Source organism: Lissotriton vulgaris, chromosome 9 (genome assembly GCF_964263255.1).
Source record: "Lissotriton vulgaris chromosome 9, aLisVul1.2, whole genome shotgun sequence".
Classification (NCBI taxonomy): domain Eukaryota; kingdom Metazoa; phylum Chordata; class Amphibia; order Caudata; family Salamandridae; genus Lissotriton; species Lissotriton vulgaris.
In genome coordinates, this window is record NC_141697.1 from 577847771 (window position 1) to 577860045 (window position 12275).

The following is a 12275-nucleotide window of genomic DNA, read 5'->3' on the forward strand; positions in this document are numbered from 1 at the left end:
AGCATCTACAGCAAGCTTTGAGCGCCATCAGTACCACTCCATAGGAATCCATTGCAACTTGGATAAAGTGCCTAGAACTCCTTGTTCTGTGAATATAACGGTTGTTGAGAACCTTGCTGGTCCCCTTGATTAGCTTCCTGCTAAGGGTTTGTCACCCCAAGTACTTCTAACCTACTGCATGGATTCTTACCTGAATTTTCTTTGAAAATATTTTCAAGTGTTCAATTCATTGACTTTGCCATGGCTTGTTCGCGGTTGAACAAAATTGCTTTATTGTGTCTTAAATCTACATCATCGTAACCCTCCGGTGGCTTTTTTGTTCTAGTGTTTAAAATATTATAAAAAAAGTCTATTTTTTTTTAATTTGTGTCTTATTTTTCGAGTGTTGTGTTGATTTCTTCTTCAATTGTTTTGCTACTGTTTAAATGCTTATCATTTGTTCCTCTGTGTAAACCTTGCTGCTCAATTGCCAAAGCAACCCAGGGTTAAGCTGAGGGTTTTACAGACTTGACCTAAAGGGGTTGGTACGTGTTGGTGAGGGGCTTAGTGAATTTTGGGCATTTTGGTAGCAAACTCATCAGCATAATAAACCCACACTGATGCCAGTGTGGGATTTAATATACAATGTACTCAGAGGGCATCTCAGAGATGCCCCCTGAAAAACAACCAGCCTGTGGTGGGTTTCCTGGCTGGTACACACCAGCCTACCACCACAAGACATGTTTTTGAGGCATGTGTGCTGCAGATACACATACTTTGCATACCCCTGCCATCCAGTGTTGGGTTCGGATGTTTTCAAGTTGTTTATCTTCAAAGAAGTCTTTCCTAGTCACGAGGTAAGGGGACTCCTCCTTTCAGTGATAGTGCACATAGGCATCAACTCCATTGTTAGATTGTTTTTTCTTTCCGCTATCGGGTTCAGACATGTATTGCTGCGCTCCGGTTCAAAACCGTCCTTCGAGTTCCTATGGGTGCGCAATCCACTGTACCCTCAACAGTATTGTTAGCGTGCATGTGTTTGAGGCATGTGGGCTGCTAAATTCACATCTAGTGCATAGATCGCCGCCTAGTGTTGGGTCAGGATGATTGCACCTTGTTGTCCTGGAAGAGTCTTCGAAGTATCACGAGATAGGTGGCTCCTCCCCTGGACTCCAGTGCGCATGGGCATCGACTCCATCCCCAGATTGTTTTTTTCCGCCATTGGGTTCGGATGTGATTTCGACATCTCCTGTTCGGAATCGATAAAACAACTTTATTTAGATACTCTCTCGTCGGTATTGTTCGCGTTCGGTCTCGTGTTCATTCCTACTCTTTGAGTGGGATTTCGTGTGAGTCGGTGACTCTACGATCATCGAGGCCTTGTCGACGCAGCAAGACCCCTGCGTTGATAAGATGGAACGGAGTCCGTTCAAGTACTGCCCCGTGTGTGGTTCAAAGTACCCACACATCGACGTGCACCCAGTGTGCAACAAGTGCCTGTCGCCGGACCATGACGAGGCCAACTGTATGGCCTGTTCCAGATTCAGGTCGAAGAAGACCATCAAGCTTCGGCGCGTGGCGCGCCTGGAGGCCCAGCGATCGGCTCCGGCGCCAGCGGACATCTTCGGCGACCCCGCGGAAGATGAGCAGGAGCTTCACCTGCAGATTTCGCCGGCATCGGCGGAGGTCGAGACCGACTACGGAGAAGCGGTCGAGGACCACGACCTCGAGGAAGACATCGAGGAGGTAGGGGACAACGGAGAACCTTTTGGGGCCATGGAAGATAGCTCGGAGGATGAGCTATGCCCCGTCCCAACTTTTACAACGGCTCAGGTCACGGGATCGCCACAAGGCCTTACCCACGATCATAGGCCTCGATCCTCCGCCCCGCCTGTCGGCCCGACTATGGACACCTCTGCGGAGCCGCCATTACCGAAAACGAAACCGAAAGTGAAACCTTCGGGTTCTACCAAATCCAAGATGGACGCCACTCCATCGGCACCGAAGACGTCGGCTATGTCATCGACGCCGTCATCTTCTAAGGCTTCTGCTACGGCATCAACGCCATCTTCTTCGGATACCTCAAGGCCTAAAAAGACTGTTGATGCGGCTAAGGTTCCAAAGTTGGTTGAGCAGCCAAGCTCAAAGAAGGCCTCGGTGCCGCCTAAAGTCAAGCCCACCGCGTCGGCCGACAAACCGGTCGGCGAGGCCAAAAGGGGTGCCGTGCCGAAGCCAGGTGTCCCGGCACCAAAAGGAAAGTCGGTCGATCTGAAGACATCGACGGCGACGCATGGAGCCGTAGGCGGTGGCGAGAGCTCGGCCGACGGCGCATCGGCAGCTCCAGCGCCGAAGAAGGCGTCATCCACGCTCCAGTCTTCCCCAGGGGGTGGATCGAAATCGACAGTCGGATCAACGAAGCCGTTCGCTTCTTTTACGAAGCAGGTACAAGACTCCCTCAAGCGGATTCGGGACAAAGAATCCACATCGGGCCCGAAGACGCCCTCGGAGACTACTCCAGTTGCACCGAAGAAGCAAGCCTCGGTGCCGCTTCACTTTACCTTGCCACTGAAGGTGGTGCCAAAGGCTTTTGCACCTCGATCGGTGCCCAAGGACTCTGTCGAAGGGAGGCATACTCGACCAAGTGGTGGTTCTGATCGTCAGCCCTTGCTGGATGACGAGTCGGAACACTTTATCGATGCTGAGACGGGGAAACTGACCCTCAAGAAGAGAAAGATTACTTCACAGCCTCTGGAGCCGTTTGTAATCCCTCTAAAGAAGAAGAAGCCACTCCCAGGGTCCCTTCAACTGGTGGAGCCTATTTACCAACCAACCAGAAGTCCAACGCCGTCACCCACTTGTTCAGAGGGTGGCGAGGGCGACCAGGAAGAACAGTATACCTTTCCTGAGAACACTGACCCTGATGAGCAACAGGACTCATGGTTGCCCTCAGGGGATCAAGGGGACCACCAGCCTATATCTGACCCGCAAGCCTATGGGCCTAAAACTTCTCCAACAGAAGATTCAACAGCATTCAATGCCTTAATCGAAAGGGCAGCTGCAAACCACAATGTAGAAATGCATGCTGACCCGGTAGAGGTGGACTTTCTATTCGACACTTTCTCTACAGCCGAAAAGACAGTAAAAACACTTCCTATGCTTAAAGGAATGATGAAACATGCCACTGACATTTTCAAGGACACTACTAGGGCGCGAGTGGTGAACCCTAGAATTGAGAAAAAGTACAGACCGGCGCCTGGGGACCCTACTTTCATTCAGGCCCAGTTGCCTCTGGACTCTTTGGTGGTCTCTAATGCACGCAAGAGGGCGAACTCTTAGTCAACGGGTGAAGCTCCTCCCCCGGACAAAGAGTCAAAAGTGCTGGAGGCGTCGGGGAAAAGGGTGGCAGCGCAGGCAGCCAATATATGGCGCATCTCGAACACACAAGCTCTGTTGGCCAGATACGACAGGGCACACTACGATACATTAGAGCAGCTTCTACAACACCTCCCTGATGAGTTTAAAGAGGGTGCGGAGATGCTCATCCAAGAGGGCAAGCTCATCTCCAACGCTGCTATTAAGTGTGCGCTGGACGTTGCGGATACGGCAGCGAGAGCCGTCAACACTAGTGTGATGTTGAGACGCCAAGCATGGCTCCTCATCTCAGGGTTTAAGCCAGAGATACAAACGACTATTCTCAATCAGCCTGTTAATCCAGACAGACTATTTGACCCAGAGGTGGACACCACACTTGAAAAAATTAAAAAAGACACTGAGACTGCGAAATCAATGGGTGCACTTCAGTCTCAGCAGTTTCGGGGAAGCACTTTTCGTCGCTCAGGCAATCGAGGTGGTACCAGAGGACACGTGGCACAGCAGGCGCAATTTACTAAGGGTGGTGCGCAATCCTCATACACTAAACAGAGTAGGGGTGGTTACAGAGGAAACAACACCAAGGGCAGAGGCAGAGGCAACAACAATTCCCGCTCCTCTGCCGCCAACAAACAGTGACTCCCGGTCACTGCCCCCCGACCATCTAACACCTGTCGGGGGGAGACTCCAACGGTTCCTGCCTGTCTGGAAGTCCATCACCACGGACAGGTGGGTAAGGAAACTTATCCAGTTCGGTTATTGTCTGGAGCTAACGTCCACTCCACCCACAATTCCCCCAAGGCACCGTCCTATGTCAGCAGAGCACTTGCACTTATTGCAGCAGGAATTTCTTGCGATGCTGCAAAAAGGCGCCATAGAGCTCGTACCAGTAGAAGAACAGGGCACAGGTGTTTATTCCCTTTACTTCTTAATACCAAAAAAGGACGGCTCACTCAGACCCATCTTGGACCTACGCCCGCTCAACATGTATATTCTTTCAGAACACTTCCACATGTTGACGTTGCAGCAAGTCCTTCCACTGTTAAAAGAGGGAGACTTCCTCGCAACCTTGGATCTCAAAGACGCTTACTTTCACATACCACTCCATCCATCCCACAGAAAGTACCTCAGGTTCACCATTCAAAACAGGCATTACCAGTTCAAAGTGCTACCCTTCGGTGTGACCACTGCCCCCAGAGTGTTCACAAAGTGTCTGGCGACCGTGGCGGCGCACCTCAGGAGGCAGAACATACATGTCTACCCCTACCTAGACGACTGGCTGGTTCAGGCCAAGTCAGCTCAGCAGTGCGCCGCGGACATGTCCAGCACTATTCACATTCTTCACAGTCTGGGGTTTTCGCTCAACTATCCGAAGTCGCACCTTCACCCTGCCCATGTGAGGCAGTACTTGGGCGCGACAATCAATACTCTGACTGCTACAGCTCAGCCAAATCCAGCGAGGATCGACAGTATCCAGTCGCTCATTCAGAAGTTCAGGCCGCAACACTCACTACCTGCGAGGGTGTTTATGCAGTTGATAGGCATGATGGCCTCCTGCATCTTCATAGTCCCGCACGCACGGTTACATATGCGTCCTCTCCAGGAGTGCTTGGCACGCCAGTGGACTCAGGCTCAAGGACAGTTGAAAGACCTAGTGTTGGTAACCGGTCGGGCATACAACTCTCTGCATTGGTGGACTCCACACAACCTTTGCAAGGGCCGACCGTTCCAAGAGCCTGTGCCACAAATGATCCTGACAACGGACGCGTCTCTCCAGGGATGGGGAGCGCATGTACTCCATTACACAGTGCAGGGACTATGGTCGACACAACAGAAGAGGATGCACATCAACTACTTGGAGCTGATGGCGATCTTCATGGCACTGAAGTCATTCAAGGTACATCTGTGCAACAAGGTCGTGTTGATCCGAACGGACAACATGACGGCAATGTACTATATCCAGAAGCAGGGAGGAACACACTCTCCACAGCTGTCTCATCTGGCTCAGAGCATGTGGAAGTGGGCCATTCAGAGGAACATCTTCCTCATGGCGGAACACCTCCGAGGCAAGGACAATCAGATGGCCGATCTGCTCAGCAGGTACAGCCACCAACTGCACAAGTGGGAGATACATCCATCAGTACTCCACCCGTACTTCCAGCAGTGGGGTCATCCAGAGATAGACCTGTTTGCCACAAGGGAGAACGCAAAATGCCCAAGCTTCGCCGCCAGGTTCCCACACCCTCAATCGCAGGGCAATGCGATATGGATGAACTGGTCAGGCAGATTTGCGTACGCTTTTCCCCCAGCACCTCTCATACCGCTGGTGGCAAGGAAGCTGCTGCAACACTCGATGACACTCATCCTGGTTGCTCCAACGTGGGCACGCCAACCATGGTACACCACATCCCTGGAGCTCTCCGTGGTACCGCATCAAAGACTATGCCTCACACCCAGGCTCTTGACGCAGAACCATGGCGACATTCAGCACCCAGATCCGCAACAGCTCAACCTGGCGATCTGGCTCCTGAAGTCCTAGAGTTTGGCTACCTTGATTTGCCCCCGGAATGCATGGACATTATCCGGGAGGCTAGAAAGCCCACTACCAGAGCTTGCTATGCAGCAAAATGGAAGAGGTTTGTCATTTACTGCACAGACCATCATATCAACCCGCTAGATGCATCCATTCCTAATATCATCTGCTATTTGTTACATCTTTACAAATGTAATCTGGCGTATGCTTCCATTCGGATACACTTATCCGCCATAGCGGCTTATCTCCAAAACAGGCAGCACCTCTCTGTTTTTAGGGTGCCTGCCATTAAGGCTTTCCTTGAAGGGCTGAAACGAATCATCCCCCCAGAACCCCACCAGCTCCTCAGTGGAACCTCAACGTGGTCCTCACCAGATTGATGGGGCCACCGTTTGAACCCCTACATTCCTGTGAGATTCAATTCCTCACATGGAAAGTAGCATTTCTCATTGCCATCACGTCTCTGCGACGCGTCAGTGAGCTACAGGCGCTCACAGTACAAGAGCCATTCATTCAAATTCATCCTAATAGGGTGGTGCTGCGCACTAATCCTAAGTTTCTCCCTAAAGTGGTGTCACAGTTTCATGTTAATCAGACCATTGAACTGCCCGCATTCTTTCAAAACCCCGAAACGGTGGCGGAAAGAATGCTTCACACGCTTGATGTCAAACGAGCGTTAATGTACTACATTGACAGGACTAAACACTTTAGGAAAACACAACAATTGTTTGTTGCCTTCTCACCCCAGCACAAAGGCAACCCCATTTCCAAAGCTGGAATCGCCAGGTGGATCGTTAAGTGTATCCAGATCTGTTACCACAAGGCTAAACGCACCTTAACGGTTCCCCCCAGGGCCCACTCAACGCGCAAGTTGGGGGCCTCCATGGCTTTCCTGGGTAATATTCCTTTGGAGGATATTTGTAGAGCAGCCACATGGATTACACCACACACGTTTACTAAGCATTATTGCGTGGATGTGCATTCTAAACAGCAGGCAGCTGTAGGACAGGCTGTTCTTAAATCTCTTTTTCAAACTTCTGCAGCCGGCACAGGCGGCCGCCGTTAATGGAGGGACTGCTATATATTCTATGCACTAGATGTGAATTTAGCAGCCCACATGCCTCGAACTGAATATGCTACTTACCAGTATGCATCTGTTCTTGGCATGTAGGGCTGCTAACATTCACATCGCCCACCCTCCTCCCCGGCGCCCGTAGCGGCTGCAGGTAATTTCTTGCATTCAATCATTAGCATGGACATCAAATACACTATTTCACTCCCTCTCTAACACAATGGCTAAAAACAATCTGGGGATGGAGTCGATGCCCATGCGCACTGTAGTCCAGGGGAGGAGCCACCTATCTCGTGATACTTCGAAGACTCTTCCAGGACAACAAGGTGCAATCATCCGGACCCAACACTAGGCGGCGATCTATGCACTAGATGTGAATGTTAGCAGCCCTACATGCCAAGAACAGATGCATACTGGTAAGTAGCATATTCATTCCCTCTCTCCTCATATCCTTTCAATCAGAAAGTCTCTGATCTTCGGTTGGACACATCCTGGACGGCCTTGGGGCCTAGCTGCGTCGATCCACCCCTCTACTGATGGAACGGACTCCGTTTCAGTTCTGTGCTCTGTGCCACACCAAGTACCCTTGCACCGATCTATACCAGGTCAGCAACTTTTGCTTATCACCAAAGCCCAAAGAAGAAGACTGCGAAGCCTGTTGGTCGTTATGGTAAAATAATACTCTTTGAGATTGTCGGGCTCGATGAGAAATGCAGCTCCAAGGCAGTCAACGGATTCCAGATATCTTTGGAGAAAAATCCGAACAGGAAGAAGCGGAAGCTGCGGAATAAGAGGCCGTCTAGGTCCATGAATTGGATTCCAACCTTGAGATAGAGTTAGAGTTCAAAGACATCCCAGAGGGACAGGGTGTTGTGAGTACTTGTACCTCCGTACCCCATAAACTAGCTTCCACCAAATATAAGGCTTTGGCACCACCTCTGCCTTCGGGCCTTAGTCGACACGAGACAATGTGTTCGAGGCATGTGGGCTTCTGAATACATATCTTAGCATAGATCGCCGCCTAGTGTTGGGTCCGGATGTTTGCACCTTGTTGTCTTGGAAGAGTCTTCGAAGTATCACGAGATAGGCGACTCGTACCCTGGACTACAGTGCGCATGGGCATCTTCTCCATATTCAGATTGATTTTTTCCGCCATTGGGTTTGGATGCACTTCGACAGCTCCAACTTCGGGACCGAAGTTTTCCAACTTTCCAAGGCCAAAACGTTCTACATTCGACGGTATTGTTTCCGCTCGGTATCCCTCGACTCAACAACACTTTCCACTTTGCTCCGGTAGTCGACGCGAGCCGTTGGGCCTTTTCGAAGCCACGTGGGCCTCCTGCTGATGGAAAGGACCCCATTTAAAAGATGCCCACAGTGTGCATCTAAGTTTCCACATAGTGATACGCATAAAGTATGCAACAGGTGCCTATCTCCGGAGCACAACAAAGAAAACTGTCCAGCTTGTGCTCCGTTCCGGTCGAAGAAAACTATCCGGAACCGAAGAGCTGCTCGGCAAGAGATGCAGCACCAGACCCGGAAAACATTTTCGACGAGTAACATGACTTCCCAGAGGCGGCGGATTCCGACCTGGAAATAGTCACCGTAGAGGACCAGTCGGACTCCGATGACCAGATCACACCGGGGCAAACGGTGAGCACCAAAGCCCCTCCTCCACCTCCACAAAAGGCTCCGGTCAAAGCATCGCCCAAAAGCCTTAGCCGCAACCGAAACACCGCTTCAGAAGCCCCGCCTTCAGGCTCGGCTCCGAAGACCACACCCAAGCCTTCCGGTACCCCGGGACTCAGCAAAACACTTTTCCAAAGTGCCCTTAGTACAACTCAAAAAAGTCGTCGAGCACAAGAGGGCTGTCGACTCAAAAACGGCCGCAGAGCCAAGAACGGGCATCGACACCAAGAAAGTCATTGATCCGAAAAAGGCTGTTGACCCCAAGAAGGTCGTCGATCCGAAGAAGGCCGTCGAGCCGAAGAAGGCCGTCGAGCCGAAGAAGGCCATCGAGCCGAAAAAGGCCGTCAAGCCGAAAAAGGCCGTCGAGCCGAAGAAAGACGTCGAGCCGAAGAGGGTCGTCGAGCCGAAGGCCGTCGAGCCAAAGAAGGCTGCTGATCATACAAAGAACGTCCAGCCCAAAAAGACACTCGATCCAAACAAACCCGTCGACCCGAAAAAGGCTCCAAGGGTCCTCGAGTCTGAAACTCACCATAAAAAGGCTACCGAACCAAAATCTTTGGCGCCAAATCCACGGACAGTGGAAGAAGAAGAACAATTGTTACTTACCTGTAAACAGGTGGTTCTCCAGTATTGGTGTCTTTCATAGATTCACATGCTTGAATATTCCTTGGCGTCGAAGTGGGAGTCCCACGGTAAATAAACTAGCTATAACATACCAATAACATATGTATGTAAATACATAACACATGAAATAGTAGTAGTAAATACATAATAAAGGCTCAAAAACCAATTCCTACATAGGAATACATGATAGAGAGAAAAAACACGTGTAACATATTCCTGTCATTATGTTAGTCCAAACTACAGCCAATCAGGCGCCAGCACCCTTCCAGAACCTTCTCCTCAGAGCTCAGACCCTCAGATTTTCGTAGCACAAGAGTGACAAAAGAGTCAATGAGGAGAAGCGAGCCTCTGAGGGGAGGAGGGTGGGTCGCATGTGAATCTATGAAAGACACCAATACTGGAGAACCACCTGTTTACAGGTAAGTAACAATTGTTCTTCTCCAGTATTAGGGTGTCTTTCATAGATACACATGCTTGAATAGAATAGAGAGCAGTAACATCCGAAAAGGTCCGATTGCTATGCAACAGCATGGAGAAAACCAAAGAGACAGTAATAATACAGTCATGTAAGTACTGATAGCAATCATAAAAAAAACATAGCGGAGGAGGGAAGACAGAGGCTCACCTTAGTTAAAAAGATGACGAAGGACAGCCTGTCCCACTGCTGTATCCACCTCGTTGATGGCATCCAAGCAGTAGTGCTTCGTGAATGTGTGCCGGTTGGAACACGTGGCTGCTCGGCAGATCTGATGAAGCGGCACACCAGCAAACAGGGCGGTAGAGGATGACATCGCCCTGGTGGAATGAGCCCTCACTGAAGGTTGTAGAGGCTTGCCAGCCTGCTGATGGCAGAAGACAATGGCTGAAGAAATCCAACGTGCAATAGTTGGCTTGGTAACAGGGCACCATTTACGCATGCGTCCGTAGGCAATGAACAGTTGATCGGACCTGCGAAAAGGGGCAGCCCTGCTGATGTAAAATTTAAGGCATTGTTTGATGTCCAAAGAGTGCAATCATTGCTCTGCCGGAGATTGAGGATCGGCAAAGAAAGTCTTTAAGAAAACAGGCTCGTTTAGATGGAAATCCGTAGGCACCTTCGGCAGGAAAGTTGGGTCGATGCGAAGCACCACACAGTCAGGTTTGAATTGAAGAAAAGGAGGTTTAACAGTGAAAGCGTGAAGATCACTCACGCGACGAGATGATGTCAAAGCAAGGAGAAGGGCTACCTTCCAGGTCAGAAACTTTAAGTCCGCCCTATGGATAGGCTCGAATGGCGCCTTCATTAGTTGGGCTAAGACGACATTGAGATGCCAATTGGGAGGAGGACGCCGAAGAGGTGGGAACTTCCGGAACAGTCCTTTGAAAAACTGACAAATACGTCTGGAAGAGCAGAGAGAGGAGGAGCCATCCTGCCGGAAACGAGAGATTGCCGCCAAGAAAACTCTCAAAGTAGCATGGGAAAGCCTGGATTGAGCCAGGTCCAGAAAGAACGGAAGTAGCTGCTCCGGAGTGGAATGGATAGGATGGATATTCGTAGCCACACACCAATGGCAGAACCTCTTCCATTTAAGTTTGTAAGTCTTAATGGTAGACGGAGCCCTGGCCTGAGCCAGAATGTCTCGGCTTTAAGGCGAGCTATTTAAATGCGCAAATTCAAGGTGCTGAGGTTCCAGGCCGACAATTGTAGAGAAGAGGGGTCGGATGGCAAATTTGACCCTTGTCCATTGTCAGGAGGTCCGACCGAGGATGAAGGAGGATGGGCTCGCACTGGGACAGAAGGAGCAACTCCGAGAACCATGCCTGACGGGGCTATCTGGGAGCGATCAGGAGAATGTGGCAGGGCTGCCCCCACATCTTCCACAGCACACAAGGCACCAACGGGATCGGAGGAAAAGCGTAAGCAAATAGATCGCACCAATTCATCAAAAGGGCATTCCCGCACGACCCGTGGTGGGGATGCCAACTTGCGTAAGATGGGCATTTCTGGTTCTCCAGTGTTGCAAAGAGATCCAGAGACGGACGACCCCATCGTTGAAAAACGAGGTCGAGAGTCGGTTGATGTAACTCCCACTCGTGGGTCGATGGCGCGGACCTGCTGAGGGAATCCGCTAGGATGTTGGAGACGCCCGGCAGATGCACAGCCGTCAGGGAAACTTGATGACGGATTGCCCAATCCCATATCGACTGAGCTAGCCGAGACAAGAGTGGAGACCTGGTTCCGCCCTGCTTGTTGACATAGTGCATACTGGTGGTATTGTCTGTCTGTATGAGCACTGATTCCCCTTGAAGCACAGGAAGGAACGACTTGAGTGCCAGAAAAATTGCCATCAGCTCCAGCCTGTTGATGTGCCAGGAACGATGAAGCGGAGACCATTTGCCTTTGATGGAAAGGCCTTGAAGGTGAGCACCCCAGCCTTCTAGTGAGGCGTCTGTTGTGAGCGTGAGTTCTGGAGTGGTGGAGAGGAAAGAAGTTCCTGTCACAAGGTTGGACGGTTGCGCCCACCATTGGAGAGCTGATCTCATGCGAGGGGTGACACTCACGAGGTCGTTAAAAGAACCGGAGAACTGACGCCACTGTACGTCCAATTCCTCCTGAATGGGGCGAGTCCGAAGGCTGCAATTGGGGATCAGTGCAATACAAGACGATGCCATCCCCAGAAATGACTTCAAGATCCGGACAGAAACGGACAGTCTTGCCCGAATCAGAGACACCAAGCGAAGGATCTTTTGTTGACACTCTTGGCACACAAATGCCTTTGAAAGCACTGTGTCCAATGTTGCTCCCAGAAAATTCCTGCTTTGAGCCGGTTCGACCTGAGACTTGTCGACATTGATGGTTAGGCCGAGAGATCGAAACACGTCCTGACAAAGACGGGTGTGTTGACACAGCTGTTTGTGAGACTGTGACTTGAGGAGGCAGTCAATCTCCCGTCTTCTTGAGTATTAGGAAAAACCGGGAATAGAAACCCTTTCCTCTCTGAGACTTGGGAACCACTTCGACGGCACCTT

The 12275-nt window shown here is 50.7% G+C and overlaps 2 protein-coding genes across 2 annotated transcripts in view; both read left to right on the forward strand.

Moving 5' to 3' along the window:
* LOC147691863 (nuclear RNA export factor 1-like) overlaps positions 1-12275 on the forward strand; it is a 964523-nt gene that overhangs the window by 512474 nt on the left and 439774 nt on the right. The window lies entirely within an intron of this gene.
* Positions 5167-6261, forward strand: LOC147691864 (uncharacterized). Its single transcript, XM_086938138.1, has one exon. The coding sequence runs from the start codon at positions 5167-5169 to the stop codon at positions 6259-6261; it is 1095 nt and encodes a 364-aa protein (XP_086794264.1).